Genomic DNA, 16,674 nt, shown 5'->3' with positions numbered 1-16,674 from the left:
GCTTAGATATATTAGTACTGTCGCATAGAATAGGTCTAAACCATGTCTAAACCTTAAATTATTTCTTACGTTTTAGTGGTTTTTTGAAGTCGTTTTTTTATCATTATTTTATTTTATTAATTATTTATACTTAGTTTATTTGCAATAATTGACAATCAAAATTAAGAAGCAAATGATACCTATAAGTCCTACTAGTCAGTAGTAAGTAAACACGAAGTAGTTGCTATATACCTACCGTTGAGGAGTTCCCTTGACTACCTTCCGTTTCCATCATCAGATCAGCTCAAGGTCACCATCATATTTTTTTTAATGATAAAAATATAGGTATGTAGGGTAACGTAACGTACCTTGGGAAGCTTGTACCTTGGGACATTGATTGTATTTTAAAAACCAGCTAAATAAACACATTAAAATTCTACCCTAGGCATAGTATTTTACTCGCTTGGCAAAACTAGTGAGTCTCGTGATCATACCAACATCTAGTGTGTGGTGAAGACAGTATGAAGTTTTTTGGAGTCAAAAGTAGCTTTTGTATAGTTTTTTGTGTTGCTTTATCTCATTGAGGCATGCTCAAAATAAAGACATGGATGTCACGTATAACTTTTCAGTTATTTAATTTTATGACATGGCAATTATCTGAAAGATTCCTATTAATTAAAAATAAAGATATTTAAATTTTGGTTAAATATTGCTTTTTTGTACCTTGGGACACGATTAAATTTGTACCTTGGGACACTGTTTCCTATGGCTTTGTTCTATGGAAAATGCAAACATCTAAATAACGCCTTATATCTCTGTTCTTATTAGTGCCAGAGTGAAACTAGACAGAAGAGAGATGCAGTAAATAAATAAGAACAGAGATATAAGGCGTTATTTAGAAGTTTGCATTTTCCATAGTACAAAGCTACAGGAAACAGTGTCCCAAGGTACAAACGTGTAACGTACCTTGGGTCAAAACAAGCATTTTTACTTTTATCTTAATTTAATAAAATCTGGCCACACTAAAGCTTAAGCACAAATACTAGTGATAATAGATTATATATCCTACCGAATAAAGAAAATTTCACATTAATATCTTAGTTGTACGCTGCGATAGCTTCATTCAAAGTTGGGGTAGTCGAAAATGTCCCTAGGTACGTTACGTTACCCTACCTATGTACTTTCTAAATTTCATTAACTACAATCGGTTAATAGGTACCCAAAATGGAAATTCATAGCCTGTTTTTAACCCTTTACCCACCCTTGGAGGTGGAATCAAAATTTGAAAAAAATGGGATCTCAACCCAATACATAAAAAAAAGAATTTTCAAAATCGATCCATAAACGGCGAAGTAATCGGTGATCATACATAAATTCTTTATTGTTGCGGCTAAAACTTCGACGTCCTCCATCGTTGCTAGCTCAAAGGCAACTGAACTCTGCACGAGAGTGTAAACACCCACTCGCGTCGCACGCGAGTGGGTGTTTACATTCGCGCCTCCGCACGAGTGACGAGGCGAGCGAGGAGGCGAGGGCCGAGGCGAGAGTGTAAATGGGGTATTCACAACAAGTATTATTTCCTCCATGACATGACAGTGACACTGACAACTGACACAGCTGTATTTTTGTTGCGGTGTGACGTTGTTGTGTTGTTTGGTACAATGTGGTGTATTTTAACTATAACATTTTCTACTATATTTTAATAAACAATGCCACCAAGTGAATTAAATTTAAAAACATTCACATCTTACCTTACCTCTAATCCTGAAAATGGAAGCACCATGGCAGCAGCAGGAAACCCCGTTGTTTTACGATTTGTGCAGATTGTGCTTACAAGACAATGCTGGTGCTGACACCTTCAATTTTATTTGCGAAAGCCTTCGTGACGACATCTTCACATTTACCGGACTGAAAGTAAACTTCGTACCTCTGATGTTATGTTAAAACTAATATAGTTTACCCACACTTAACTTATTAATATGTATAAGTAACCCATAAGTTAGCATAGCACCCCATAGCAAGTTGCTAACAGGCTAACTTCTGTTGTGGCACATACTTTTTTTAGCTAAAATGATTCTTGTAACGATTCGAGTTCTATGGTTGAGATATTGTCTCTTGAAGTATTTTTGAGTTATTGTATGAGTTGTATTTAATGAAATCCCCAAGATGACTCACTAACCCCTTTTGCCAAAGTCATCATCAGTTATTTTAAACTGTTACAGGAATCATCAAGCTGAAAAGAACAAAATTATGGTGCTACTAATGCAAAGAATACATGATAATGTGCTTGTGGTTTATACTTAGAACATACAGAATAACACAAAACTCAGCCTCATAATTCATGAAGAAAATAGATTGAACCTGGATTCAGAAAATAATTCTTAACCCTTTAGCCACTGAGCAAGTTGGGCTAACTTGGGCTTTAGCTATGTATATTTTTTTAAATATTGGTATGTCCTTAAAAATATTGTTATTTTTGTTCCAGGTTAGGTTGGGTGACAACCTGCCGCAGCGGATCTGTGCCTCATGCTTGCAGATTCTGAACAGTATCAAATATTTGAAGATTTTGGCAACAGAGAATTACAAACATTTAAACACATTATTAGGGCAACAATTTGAAATAATTGATGAGGTAAGTACACTGTACAGATATAAAATATAATGCATATATACCCACAAATTCCTTAAAAGTTCAAGCTGAAAAAAGATCCACATGATGTGGACTGAATATGACCTTGTTAAACATTATTTCAGTGTTTTTTTTTATAATTTAACAAAATATTTTAATTTCAGCCTCTATCCTCAATAAAATTGTATGATGAAAAATTTACTCAAACTGATACACCAGAGACATTTGATGTAAGTATATAACAATAATTTCAGAAACGACAACCAAGAAATCTGCAAGGGTAGTGTTGGTTGGCAATATCTGCTGAAGAATCAATTTAACTTCTGACCTAGAAATTAAATCCAAAAGCTATGTCAACAATATTGTTGTGTTGTAATATAATATAGTAGGCGATGATGAACTAAAGTCTAAGCGTTTGTTAGTCGTATACCTCGAAATCAAAAAATCCTTATAGCTTTTCACCTATTCGCATTTTGCCGCGATGTCAAAATTTCTGAATAGATATTTATTCTTGTAGTATAATTTTTGATCGCTACTGACAATTGTCTGAAAAAATCATAGTAGATTTACTTTTCTGCCTGTTTTCACTGTAGTTGCTTTTCACCTTGATAGATATTTGTTTGTAATGCATTATTAGGTACATATTGCGATATTTCTTTTCCACTTCAACAATATGCAACCCAAATAAGATGCGACAAAAAATACTTACTTGCTATTCAAAATATATGCAGCTTAATAAATAAGCTATTGATAATACATGCTACATCAAAATTTGCTACTGTTGTAAAAATCTGTTAAAAATATATGCTAGTAACAAAATATACTACCGATATTATACGCTACAACAAAAAACGCTATCACGGTGAAATGCGAATAGGTGAAAAGCTACAAGGATTTTTTGATTTCGAGGTATACGACTAACAAATGAGTCTAAGTAGGTGATTAATTGTGAAATGATGACTGTTTAGCTCTTTGTCCTACCAAGAATTTTAGACAAAATTTTACTGTTCAGGTTCTATCTAAAAACAAAGAGAAAACAGAAAAATGTACACAAACAGAACCAAATATAGACATTTCTGTACAAGAGAACATTCAGGTAATTATATGTATAAAATGTAACTACATTAATATTATTTACTGTTAATATTATTATTTTGAAATTAATAAAAAAAGCAATCAGTAGATTCCTTCCCATCTAAACCCTGTTTAATTTTCTTTAGGAAATACCTCCACTCCCACCTTTACGGATAAATGTTCGAAGGGACCTGGTTGATGGAACATGGAAGATTCAACAGGTATGTATGGAAGTGTAGCGCCATGTTGCTGGCTGACAAATGAATCCTATAGAAATACATAGAAACCAGTAGAGATGTGCAAAATATATCCTCTCAACATACTAAAAAGTCCAACAGACTATGGACAAGAAATCATTGATTTGCATATATTTTTTTAAAAGTTTTACAACAAAAGTTTTTCAGAATGAGTCCTTAAGTTGGGGGGTAACTTTCGGCTTTTGTAATTCCCGTATATTATTTGGAGATTGTTGTATTCCAGAAAACAAATAAAAATTTGGAAACACGAGCTACAAATCCAGTTATTTGGCATACACCTGACAGCCCCAGCAATGGAGAAGAAAACCAAATACCTGTAAACTACACCATAGAAGATGATATTATTATCCAGCCGCCACATAGTCCCAAAAATCAAGTTAAAATAGTAAATAAATTGATCTTTGAAGACGATATTGTAACACCTTATGAAAACACAGAATCGAAAAAAACTAACATGAAATGTGTAACAATGGAACATAAACATGAATTGATCAAATTGAAGTGTGATGGAGGTTTCTCAATCAAGATTAAAGATGAATACGAATGTCCGGTACGTATGAATATCATACATTTCTATAAAGAATGCTTGCTTTTATAATGTTTTAGGTATCTGATGACACTTTTTTACTGTGGCTCCCATGTTTCAGGCTTTCGTGTGAAGTAACATTAAAACTACAAAATAAACTTAGCTTTACTATGGCAGCCGATGGCTCTTGTGCCACCTAACTAAAGTAGCATGGAACTATAAACTGCATTGATACAAATTTCATTTAAACACTTTCATAAATCCATATCCCATTGTTTCCAGAAATGCCAAAAGAAATTTACCGAGTACAAGAAGTTTTACCTGCATCAGCGACAGCATATAAAGAGGTTTGCGTGCCCCCTCTCCGGGTGCGGCAAAAAGTTCGCCACTAAAGGGGATCTGGCCAAACACACCAGAGTGCACACGAGGGAAAAACCATTCAAGTGTAAAACGTGCGGAAGAAGATTTGCACAGCGGGTCTCGCTGAGGCAGCATGAGGATAGTATTCATTTTAATTTAAAATCAGTCAGCCTGTGTTAGGGCGAGGCCCCATTGGTGCGTTGCGACGTGTCATAAAAATATATAATAATATATGGCAATGACGACGTAACGCACTAATGGGGCAAAAAGAAAATAGAATATCAAAAGTACCATCTTGTATATTTTAAATGCTCATGAACTGTAAATTAATTTATGTTGTTAAACAGTCACAGACAGTATAGTCATCATGATACATGACCAACCCTAGTATCTTGTGTTTGTTACTGACATATGCTAAGATCATCATCATCAGTCCATATTCGACCATTGCTGGACATAGGCCTCTCCCAAAGAGCGCCACAATAGTCTGTCCTCGGCCTTCCTCATCCAGTCACGAAAGGTCATCCATCCAGCGGGCTGATAGGTGTCCCACGCTACGCTTTCCTGTTCGTGGTTGCCACTCGAATACTCGGTTACCCATAAGTCTGTGCGGTTACCCCATCAGGACATCGGCTGTTCGACGATTTTTAGAAGATATGTCAGTTAGAAAGAAAGAAAGAAATACTTTATTTGACTGGTTACTGTGTTGTTCGGATACTGTTTTTTTAGTTGTAAGAAACAATCATCGTTTTTTATAATATTGCTTCAAAGACGCTCTCTCTAATAATACGTAATTAAGTCTTAAGTGAACCAGTACTTACAGACCTCGTTATGTAAAATAGTTTTAATTTTAAGCCAAAACATGTATTTCGATCTTGCCACTTTTCGACATGTTATATCCGAAAGGCGATTCCGGTGGTGATTTATATTATGATCATGTTTTCACCCCTTGCATGAGCAATTAAATTCAGTAAGTATAAAGATCTTTTACATAAGAAGAAAGGGATGTGACTTATGAGAAACATATTTTTTGGCATATTGAAGATGAGATATATATTTTTTTTAATACGGAAATATTATTTTGTCAGATCTGAATAGTTTTATAGCTTTTTTTCAGCAATCTTAAATCAACAAAATGCATAAGATATATCCGTCCAGTTTACGTTTGCTTACTTATTGTTTTTTACCAGTGCAGTACCTAGTAATGTTATTACTTTTTTATGTTTTTAAGTTATATGTACTAATTACTTTTTTACATCTTTAATATTTTAGGAAGGTGAGGTTGCAATCAGTTTATAAGTACCGTATTTTTTTTATTTACCTGCATGTTTTCTTAATATTTTGTTCTTAGATTTTGTAATTTTAATATATTACCTATTTGTATAATAATTAGGTAGATATTGGATATTACTATAATTATCTAAACATTCCATTTATTCAAATTCAGCATGATATTTACCTAATAAAATATATGAAATATCAATTTTTTTACATTTTAATTGCTTACTTTGTCTTTTATACATCTCGCCTGAAGTCTGGTGTACCATACCTGGTAGGTAAATTACTTGAGGAACAGGTAAATTGTAAAAAAGACAGGTTTTAAAAAAAACTTTTGTATATTATTTAATCAGGTAGGTAATTACGTAGTAAACAAGGAGTATTGACTTGATTTAATACTTAGGTACGTACTTATAATAATAAATTACTTATACATCAAATTAAATAATATCATATCAATATCTAGAATCCTTACGTAACATTCGCCATTTTATATTGTTTCTTTATGTGCGTGCGTTATACATACGAAAAATTACATACCTACACTACATAGTTGGAGTATTGTTTTCTTAAATACCGTAAAATTACTATAATTAGACTTATAGACTAACTAGCTGTTCCCGCGCGCTTTGCTTCGCCTTAAAAAGTTTTCCCGTGGGAATTCCGGGATAAAAAGTAGCCTATGTTCTTTCCCAGGGTCTAGACCATATGTATACCAAATTTCATTCAAATCCGTTCAGTAGTTTTGGCGTGAAAGAGTAACAGACAGACAGACACAGTTACTTTCGCATTTATAATATTAGTTAGGACTAGTGTCAGATTCCTATTATAAATTTACTGGCTCCACTTTTGAACAAAATAGCCGTCTAAAACACTAATTTCTCACACAAGCTTACCTGATACAGGTTCCATGATTCACTTTACAATAATTATACTATTATTATAATACCTTATTCACTTATCAATTATACCTAATATCATTAGCTACACGAAAGGCCAAACAAAATACTATATCTCTTAGCTGACCAGGTCACGCGGCATGGCTCGATAAACTCGTTTTGTGAGCGTACCACCAATCAAAGTGCCGTATTTATGGTGCCAATATAGTTATATTTATCTTCGTAGATAACGGACCTGTGCAGCGAGGACAGAGATCGTAAAGAATGGAGTCGCTATTCCCTTGTATCATAGAGAGATTAGAGATCATAATCATCATACGATAAACGTTATCTAATGAATAACTAGAAAATAGACTGAATTTTGATCAATGCGACGCCGCCTTTTTTGTGTAACCCTATTTATTATTGGCAGGAATGTCTCAAAACTATCTATTACGCCAAAACGCACTCCAAATCACGCGTATCATTCTTTCATAAATGCAACATAAGATGGCCATCATTTTGTAAACTTACATCCATACATTCGGCATTCCTCTACGTAGCTACATAATTATGTATGTCTATTGTCTACTAAGGGCTGATTTTTCAATGGTCAGATAAACGTTATCTGAGGTATAAAACTGATGCTGTCACTGTCAAATACAAACATTCAGACGCAACAGCATCAATTTTATTCCTCAGATAACGTTCATCTGACTATTGAAAAATCAGCCCTAAATCTACCAAAAGGTAGAAAGGGAGTTATTAAAATCTACTACTTCCTCGCGGGAAGAACAATGATCTCCTTGTCCAGATTGAACAGATTCTTGATGGTAATCCGATCGTTGCGTTTCAGCTTGAGGTGCTTGACCTTGTAGTGCTGGTACAAGTTAGTTCGGACGCTATAGGCCGCGTCACAAGAGCGACATTTGAATGGCCGCTCCACTACGGTGAGTCCGTGTTTTTTCATGTGTTGCGTGTGCGCCCCTCGAGTCTGCGGATTGAGATATATTTATACAGCAACAATAAAAAAAAAATTAAAAAAATGGTTAGTTTTTTTAAATATTTTGCTTTTAAACATTAATATTAGAAATCCTAAAAAAACTTAAATAACTCACAAATGGCTGACTTTCGGATAATGCGTTATGGGGTTCAATCGACTGTGAATGCCTTCGTCATAACCCATTTAAAGGAATACATCGACTTAGCAATCACCCTGTATAATTATACCTTGTTTCACGTGGAAAGACATGTGATACTAACAAAAACTATACCTTCATTCGAATGTAATAACTGTCAGATATATTTCCCCGTGAAACAAGGTATAGTCGTGTGGGGTTTTATGGAACTCCAGAGCCTACAGACATGTACCAATGAGTTCTATGAATTTAAGTACAACCACGCTCTTACGGTTAAGGAAAACATCGTGTGGAAACCTGCAAATGTAAATTCTAGATGTGTACATCACGTGTGTACAAATGTACAACGAAAAGCGGGTGGCACTTACCTTGGCCTAACCCTTCGGGGATTACAGAGGTGAGCGTAAATGTAGGTATGTTATCTTTGGTTATGACTTATGACTATACAGGGTGTCCCAAGTTAAAGTGCACATCCGAATCATAGTGGCACAACTCGTAGTTGTTTACAATAACGAATTGTGTCACCATGATTCGGATGTGCACTTTGGCTTGGGACACCCTGTATATTGTACTCACTTTGAATGTCTTCCCGCAGGTGTCGCAGGGGATGGCGGCGCGCGCGGCGCTCGCGTGCGTGTTGGCGTGCTTGCGCAGGTCCGCCGCCGACCGGCAGTACTGACGGACAAACAGACAATGTTAGGAAATATTGTATATAATGGTTTTTTTTTGTTTGGCAACCGGTACTGGCGAAAAAAACCACAAGTAATCAAATAGTAGTAAAGTTGTCGACTTAAGTAGACACGAATTCGATAGGAAAGTCACTGGAATTTGTAAGCGTTTATTAGTTTCTAACGTCTAACGTTAACAAGGGCGCTGATCAAGATGTCATGCAAATTGCTACCGAATTACGCTAGCGACTTGAGTCGACAGCACTTGTGATTGGCAGTTTGGCACACATGGCGCGCTAACCCTAACATGAATTGATTTAGGATAAAGTCTACAGGGTTGTACCTTTTAACATACATTGTTACTTAAACTGTAGAAATACATCACCAGTAAAATTGTACATTTACCTTATCGCAAGTGTCGCAGTGGAACTTGGTCTTCTTGAGATGGTAGTAGTCGTAGTGCACCTTGAGCGTGCAGCGCGCGCTGAACTCCTTGCCGCACACGTCGCAGCACACCCTGTATATAGGGAATTATATGTAGGTAGGTAGGCCATTTATTTGTGAACGTTATTGGCAGTTTTGTGACGAACTAAAGGGTAGATGGCGCTAGTAAATTGGTTTACAAAATAAAAAATAAAATAGTTATTATGTGAAAGTTTATTTATTTATTTATTATCGCCATCTACCATTTGATTTGTCAGAAAACTCTATATTTCGAATACTTTGCTGTACATTCAGACTTCTTCATGGCTTTTTCAGTAGTAAATTTTATCTTTAAAACAAAATACCACACCCACCGATTTCAGAACATATGTATTCTTTTTCTTTTAAACCTGGAGATCCACCAACCCGCAGTGGACCAGCGTGATGGGAAATGGTACTAGCTTAGGAAGGCAGTTTAGTTTAGACCTTGGGAATGTCCCCATGTGTCTGTGCACAACGGTTCCATTCGAGAGAGCCAAGTGCAGGTACTTACACCCCCACAGAGAATAGAATAGACGTCTGATGTGGTCGAAAATCGTCCAGAAGTACATTGTAATCTACCTGGTGCGACTGGGCGGCGGCGGGCGGGGCGGGCCGGGCGGCCGGGGGCGCGGGGGGTTCCTACAGGCAAGACACCACTTTAGAACTATCGCTTTACTTGTACCTCAAGTACAGTTGAAAAACGATTGCCATAATATGCAAACTATTTTTCTAAAGTTTCATGGTTGTTTCCACTTTCATGCAACACTAACTTGAAATTCTGTACTATGAGTGTCTGAATAATAAGAATTCTTATTAATATTTCACATGTGTGTATGATTCATTTAACTCTTGCCACCATCGGTCAAAGAATAGTTGAACATAGTTTAGTTTAAAAATTAAACTTGTATTTAACAAAGTTTCATCACCGCCCGCCACCCGCTTGTCCATTAGTAAATGTCAGTGAACTGTAGATTTCGGCCTTCGGATTTTGCTGGCCGAAGCTGAGAGGCTTCCTCCGGCCGAAGGTAGAAGAAGAAGAAGGCAGCCAAAATAAAGTAAATATCGAGGTCAAGGTCAAGAATCGATGTTGTTGTGAAAAACTATGCCAACTTCAATAATTAAGTAGTAATGCTGCAATGTTTTGTATGCAAAAATTTTGCTTACATAACATGTTGAAAAAAAATGAATGCCTAAATATTACAAATGGAATATAGTTTTATACAATATTTTTATTGCTTCACGACAATATCTTAGAAACAGCCGAACGGCAGTAGCTAGTATGGCATTGTAAATAAAAGGCTTGGCTGACAAATATCGAGTTGCAGAAAGGAACTTTACGCTAATGACGTCTTTAGATGTATTGCTGCTTTGCTTTGACAGTATACGGACAGAAAGAGACAGATATAGATTTAATGACGGCATTATAGCTTAAAGTTCCTTTCTGACTCAGCAAAAGGGGTAAATTTAACTTACTTATCAGCCCTCGTCTCCCGCCCATGCCTGTCAATCGTCTTCCCGTGCATCCTCTTCATGTGCATGTAGAAGCTGCCGTTCTGCGCGAAGGCGGCGGGGCACTCCTCGCAGCGCCACGGCCGCTCGCCCGTGTGCGTGCGGATGTGGTTCGCGAGCAGGTGGTTCGACTGTGAAGTGTGACGATGTGAATTTTGTGAAGTAGAATGGAAGTGTCAAATGTGGCATTATGAGGATAGATATTTATTTGGCAGAGACATAGAACAGACGTATCAACAGTGGCTCAATAGGATAAATTAAGATACAGTATACTAATTAGGTGGTTCGACTGTGAAAAGTGCAATTATAAATTCGAGCAGGTGGTTTGACTTCAAAAGTGTCGTTATGAAGGCTCGGGAAATATCACTTGAGTATGTATACCTACCTACATATTTTAGAAAGAAACAAAGAAACATTGTGCCTTACCACAAAAACTTAGACAGTGTTTAAAACCTGTTTAGCGCTGTCAAACGCCTGATAAATCTAGCAAATTTTGTTTTAAACACTTGTTAAACAATGTTTAACGTTTTTCGTGGTAGCACCGATTAATTTGACACACTGAAACAGAACAATAAAAACACCGGAATGCGATACGATGTGATGTGTGAAGCTATGAATTTGCATGTGAATTAGCTAAGTATGATATATTATATTCGTAAATAGTATCATGTGCATGTAGAAGCTGCCGTTCTGCGCGAAGGCGGCGGGGCACTCCTCGCAGCGCCACGGCCGCTCGCCCGTGTGCGTGCGGAGGTGGTTCGCGAGTTGGTGGTTCGACTGTCAAACGTGACGGTGTGAATTTTGGTATTATTTGTTATGGCTGAATATTGCATGCGTTGCTATGAGGCGTACAAATGAATTAGCCATAAAAATATAACTTACCTGCGTTTACATAGTTTTTAATTTGAAAAATGACAATCTGTTGGGGTCGAAAAATGAATTTAGACAAACTTACACGACAAGTTTTATGGCGATACGTCTCGCGACTTATTAAGTTATTGCATAAAAAATAAAGCGAAAAACGAGTGGCCCACATGTGAGTCACCTCTGATTACCGTTTTATAGATTACGAACGTGAGTATGTGAGGAATTAGTTCAGTATTATAATTTCATAAAGAGTTCTCACCGAAAATCCTTTCCCGCACGTTTCACACATCTTATTCTTCTCCTTCTCAAACACGGGCCCTATTTTGTGCACCGACGCGCAGTGCCGAGTCAATCTCGACCTATTGAAGAAGGACTTAGGGCATAGTTCGCAAGGGAACGGGCCGAGGCGCTTGTGGTAGCCGAACATGTGCAGCTTCAGACGAGACGACGACGGGAACTTCTGATGGCATATTTCACACTCGTACCTGAAATTTGAATAATAAAAAAATATGTAGTTGGTGCAGATGACTAAGTATGAGTTATACTAACAAACATAGCTAAGCAGCGTATATTCCGCTAGGTGGTGACACTGTCGCCATAGTGCGACGAAAATAGTATTTTATTGGCGATTGAATAAAGTAATAATATTTTTTTGCGAAATAAATTATTTTACAAACTAGCAACTATTCTTTTTCCTTATAAGATTTTCGAAGTTAAGGTCTGTAAATTATTGCTTACTTGAAAGAATCTCTGGACACGTGTTTCAAACTCGTCAGCAGATGCTTCTTGTACCACGTCGCCTTGTAGTAGATCTTGCACACCTGACGATTCACAACCATTATCATAGAATGGCGTAGTGACGACCGAATGGCGTAGTGGTTAGTGACCTGACTACTGAGCCGATGGTCCCGGGTTCGATTCCCGGCTGGGGCAGATATTTGTTTAAAGACAGATATTTGTACTCGGGTCTTGGGTGTTGATATTTATATTTAGTATCTATCTATCTATGTATTTGTGTAGATATATCAGCTGTCCGACACCCATAACACAGGTTCTGCCTAGCTTGGGGTCGGATGGCCGTGTGTGAGATGTCCCCACATATTTATTTATTTTATTATTTATAATATGTTTGCACATTTAAAATGAGAACTTTAATTTATAATAAGGCACTTTGTAATCATGCAAACGGACGTAATATTTCTTATTATGTATCATTAGATTTGACTTCGTATCTATACTACATTGTGAACAAAGGCGTACATAATCTAATATGAATGAAATTTTATGCAGAAGCCTTTAAATTTTTCGTGATTTCCGAGTTGGCTCTACAATGAAAGTTCCTCAGCACATCGGCTTCATTGACATACTTGCAACACCCTGTATACAGTTCTCTAACACCCTGTATACTCACCTCGCAGTAGATGCCGTCAGGATCCAAGCGGTGTTTCTGCCGGTGCTGGTGGTACGCGCGCCCCGCCGGGAATGTCTGATCACAGTCCACGCACTTGTAGGTTCTGCATGTTGCCAAATGTGCCTTCAACTCCGCTGAAGATCTAGAATTTAAAATAATGTTTATTTAAAACCATTACAGACACAGTTTAAATGTACCCTGTGCTATGAGGAACGAATAAATGAAAGTATTTTAGGGCTCTGGGAAACTGGTGATATGCATAACTATAATGACTGAGCGAGCTTTCGCTATTCGCTACGCCAAACAAACATACATTCATCCACTCGCATACATTGATGTTTATAATATTAGAAAGCAGAAACACAGGGACACTTACACACACACAATATATATAAAATGATAAAAAGGAAAAACATTACAGAAAGAGAAACTATTATAAACATACACTTCAAAATTCCTGAAAGAAACTCTCTTGTTGAATAAAAAACATCTGTACTTACATAAATTCATTCTTACACCTATTGCACACAGCCACTTCTTTCACGTCTGGCGCCTTCAGAAGTATACTGTGGGACTCGTCGACATGCTTTTGCATTTCCGCCAGTATTCTGCTTTCAAAGCTGCAGTTTTTACACTTGTAGTTGATGTAGTGAGCTTCCATGTGCTGTTGCAACTTGGTTTGATCCGGAAATCGATATAGACAAACATCACACGTGTACTGGCCAGCCTCCTGCAAATAATAGAAGAATATGACATTTTTTTACAAACATTAGTATTGATAGATATAAAATTCATGATTAAGTATGTTATGTTGCCATGTGTAGGTGTCTTTTGATATTTATGCAATGTATATTGAATATAATGTACATTATGGCACACAAATTGTTAAGCATACTATCAGAGAAGGTTTCGGACGACCCAAAACTAAGCTCGGTTAAAAATGGTCCTTTAAATATGATAATGCTTTCTGGTTCATTTGGTTGACCACCAGGCCTTAGCCAGGTTGTCGGGAGTGTCGGTATCTGTGTGGGCTGATGATGAAGAGACACACTATAGGGAGACTACACTATAACTATACCTCAGAGTGCGCGTCCCCCACGTGTCTATTCAGCTCTTCCTCGTCGGCGAACAGTCTCTCGCACGCGTCGCACTCGTGCACGAAGCTGAGGCTCGCCTCTCGCGCGCGCCGCAGCTCCTCGCGGTGCCAGCGCATAGCCTGCTCGCTGGACGCCCACACTTTACTGAACTTAGGGGGCGCTGGCGTCGGTGGCTTCTTTTTCTGAAAGGGAATGAGTTCATGTGATGCAAAAAGCCACTAATCTTACGATAAATCATATTACAAAAAGTAATTTGGTAGAAAAGGGCCCTAGTACTTTTAGTTGGATATTTTATGGAATAATTTTTGCGTATAATTAGATACAAATTCAGCCTCCATTTGCGTAAATCATCCAAACATACATTCCTGGCAATGAATCAGCAAAGAGGCCTAAACTCACCCTTGATTTTCTTGTACTTGTTCTGCTTGAGTCCAATGCCTTTTTACTGGATCGTTTTCTTTTTATAGCGGCCAGTGCTGTCGCCCGCACCGCCAGGGGTTTGTCATCCTCAGAATCATCATCATCATCATCGTTGTTGAAATATGTGTCATTGTTAAAGTTACTATCTTCGATGTCTAGGGTGTCTTCGAGTTTTACTACACCTAGACTTATATTAATGTCTTTTATCTGAAAAGTATGGCAATAAGCATAGATTTTAGATAATGAAACTTGGTGTCAGAGCATTTTAAGTATTATGATGATACCACATACCCCTTAATATTGACTGAATTTGTAATCAATGGAATTAACTATGCATTTGCAGACATAAAAATAGGTAGTTTACTCTATGTCATTTTTTACTTATAATAAATGAAATATAATTAATTAAAGCTATACATAATGTGATGCAGTCTGTCACATGCCTAAAGCTAGGGTGCCCATAATGCTGACATCATTCCCTCTCTGGACGGCAAGGGAGAGCATTACCTTTGCATTAGGAAATATCATAATCGGAAGTCAAGGCCCTCATTTTAGTCCTATTTTCTTGGCTTGGCCAAACTTTTCTTTGTAACTGGACTTTCTTAGTAACTCAATATTTACCTCTGAAGGTTCAACTATGAACTTGAAGTCGACATCATCAATATTCTGTTCTAGTTTGGGTGCGTTGACAACGGGGTTGAGTAGAGGTACAGTTGGAGCTATGTCTATGGCCTCCACAGTTGTTATGTGGAGGTTTGACTCTGACTTTGGTAGATCCTGTGGAGTAATGTTTAAGTAATAAAAGTAATCAGTTGTATGAGTATAATAATATGTCTTGTATAACATTCCATGATGAGCACTTTTAAAATTCATTAATGATGTTATTCAAGCTAGTTCCATAGGAAAGAAAGACACTTTTGATAACACTTCTGATTTTGTATTCAAAATACTTACTCCTGACGAAAATTCCATGAACAGTTTCAAACTGTTTAAACTTCTTTGTGCTGTTTGTAAGAGTTTCTTGAAATTGCAAGCCTTTACCCGACATTCCCAACATAATTTAAGCAGTCTTTCAGCTTGTAAGTAACTAATGTACTGAAAATATAATGATAAAAATGATTATTGTGTTCAGAAATACAGAAGGAATCAATAGATTAAAAATTAAATTAAATAACTAAATTATTTATTTATTTTATTTATTTAAACACTTTATTGTATGTATACACAAATTACACAGTTTAAAGTAAAAGTTAACAAGTACAAGAAAGAACAATACAAGTATATATATACAAAGGCGGACTTATCGCCTAAACGCGATTTCTTCCAGTCAACCTTTATGGTGTGGAAATAAAAGTAAGCCTATAACTCTTAAAATTAAATAAAACTACTGTATACACAGAGACAATCAAGTGTAACCTAATCCAAATTAAAATGAATAGGCATGTTCACATACAGATAAGTATAACTGAGTTGCTTTAATAGTCGGTAAAAGCTTGGTTTTGAGAACCATGTCAATACTCTTTCTTGGGATATAACTTCTTTCTTTAAATACAAACTTTATGTGTATTTATACATTGGTTTATTTGTACATACAATGTTGAATAATAATAATAATATGTGGGGACATCTCACACACGACCATCCGACCCCAAGCTAGGCAGAGCCTGTATAATGGGTATCGGACAGCTGATATATCTACACATAACTGAGTCAAAACTTGTTTCTGTTCTAAATTATGAATTAAGTTTCACATGAATTGAACCGCTCGCTTCATATAATACTCACTTCAATATATTCTCCTTTAAAACTTGGATAAACAGTGAGGTACAGCGATTCTTCCATTAGGGAAAGATTCCTATCTTGTGACAGGCAAAAAACACAAGCTTGGATCATTTTGAGTAGCTAATATTTTAATTATCACACAACAAGATGAATTCTAGTGCGTAGAAACACGAAATATCATTGATACAGTCTTAGTTCTAGTCTTAAATCTAAATCACTCTAACACAAAAATCACAAAATAAATGGCATCCTCCTGTCCAAATTAAATTACTGCAATGTTTGACAGTTTGGTAGTTTGACACATGATCAGTGCATGCAACTTAAGAAAAAAAACC

At 36.6% G+C, this 16,674-nt stretch overlaps 3 protein-coding genes across 4 annotated transcripts; 2 read left to right on the top strand and 1 right to left on the bottom strand.

Moving 5' to 3' along the window:
* The first annotated feature begins 1,589 nt into the window (after positions 1 to 1,589).
* Positions 1,590 to 2,875, top strand: LOC105394989. The gene is made up of 3 exons (XM_048626417.1): positions 1,590 to 1,893; positions 2,465 to 2,611; positions 2,773 to 2,875. Exons 1-3 carry the CDS (start codon positions 1,750 to 1,752, stop codon positions 2,848 to 2,850), a joined length of 369 nt encoding a protein of 122 aa, XP_048482374.1. The 5' UTR covers positions 1,590 to 1,749; the 3' UTR covers positions 2,851 to 2,875.
* A 657-nt stretch (positions 2,876 to 3,532) lies between these two features.
* Positions 3,533 to 5,008, top strand: LOC125488504 (zinc finger protein 260-like). Its single transcript, XM_048626582.1, has 5 exons — positions 3,533 to 3,542; positions 3,577 to 3,704; positions 3,829 to 3,903; positions 4,163 to 4,489; positions 4,748 to 5,008. Exons 1-5 carry the CDS (start codon positions 3,533 to 3,535, stop codon positions 5,003 to 5,005), a joined length of 798 nt encoding a protein of 265 aa, XP_048482539.1. The 3' UTR covers positions 5,006 to 5,008.
* A 2,144-nt stretch (positions 5,009 to 7,152) lies between these two features.
* On the bottom strand, positions 7,153 to 16,600 carry LOC105394969 (PR domain zinc finger protein 5). Of its 2 annotated transcripts, XM_048626414.1 has the most exons (14): positions 16,343 to 16,600; positions 15,512 to 15,652; positions 15,179 to 15,334; positions 14,537 to 14,764; positions 14,119 to 14,319; positions 13,541 to 13,770; positions 13,041 to 13,182; positions 12,368 to 12,450; positions 11,889 to 12,114; positions 11,438 to 11,539; positions 10,727 to 10,791; positions 9,194 to 9,305; positions 8,697 to 8,795; positions 7,153 to 7,975 (listed from the first exon to the last, which is right to left on the bottom strand). In XM_048626414.1, the coding sequence occupies exons 1-14, from the start codon at positions 16,448 to 16,450 to the stop codon at positions 7,757 to 7,759; spliced, it is 2,112 nt and encodes a 703-aa protein (XP_048482371.1). In that variant the 5' UTR covers positions 16,451 to 16,600; the 3' UTR covers positions 7,153 to 7,756. The 2 variants fall into 2 exon arrangements, with proteins under 2 accessions (XP_048482371.1, XP_048482370.1); XM_048626413.1 differs by lacking the exon at positions 11,438 to 11,539 and having other exon boundaries at positions 10,727 to 10,893.
* Positions 16,601 to 16,674: the final 74 nt, after the last annotated feature.

Source organism: Plutella xylostella, chromosome 16, assembly GCF_932276165.1.
Source record: "Plutella xylostella chromosome 16, ilPluXylo3.1, whole genome shotgun sequence".
Taxonomy (NCBI): Eukaryota; Metazoa; Arthropoda; class Insecta; order Lepidoptera; family Plutellidae; genus Plutella; species Plutella xylostella.
This window is presented reverse-complemented; position numbering and strand designations above follow the sequence as displayed.

Bases quoted from the DNA above. Each gene is read 5' to 3' on its own strand.
- LOC105394989 (XM_048626417.1), top strand. From the start codon at position 1,750: ATGGAAGCACCATGGCAGCAGCAGGAAACCCCGTTGTTTTACGATTTG. The intron at 1,894-2,464 runs GTAAACTTCGTA...TTTTTGTTCCAG, and splicing joins TCACATTTACCGGACTGAAA to GTTAGGTTGGGTGACAACCT. The intron at 2,612-2,772 runs GTAAGTACACTG...TTTTAATTTCAG, and splicing joins AATTTGAAATAATTGATGAG to CCTCTATCCTCAATAAAATT.
- LOC105394969 (XM_048626414.1), bottom strand. From the start codon at position 16,450: ATGATCCAAGCTTGTGTTTTTTGCCTGTCACAAGATAGGAATCTTTCC. The intron at 14,765-15,178 runs GTAAATATTGAG...CATACTTTTCAG, and splicing joins TCATAGTTGAACCTTCAGAG to ATAAAAGACATTAATATAAG. The intron at 14,320-14,536 runs GTGAGTTTAGGC...ATTCCCTTTCAG, and splicing joins CAAGTACAAGAAAATCAAGG to AAAAAGAAGCCACCGACGCC.
- LOC125488504 (XM_048626582.1), top strand. The intron at 3,705-3,828 runs GTAATTATATGT...AATTTTCTTTAG, and splicing joins CTGTACAAGAGAACATTCAG to GAAATACCTCCACTCCCACC. The intron at 3,904-4,162 runs GTATGTATGGAA...GTTGTATTCCAG, and splicing joins GAACATGGAAGATTCAACAG to AAAACAAATAAAAATTTGGA.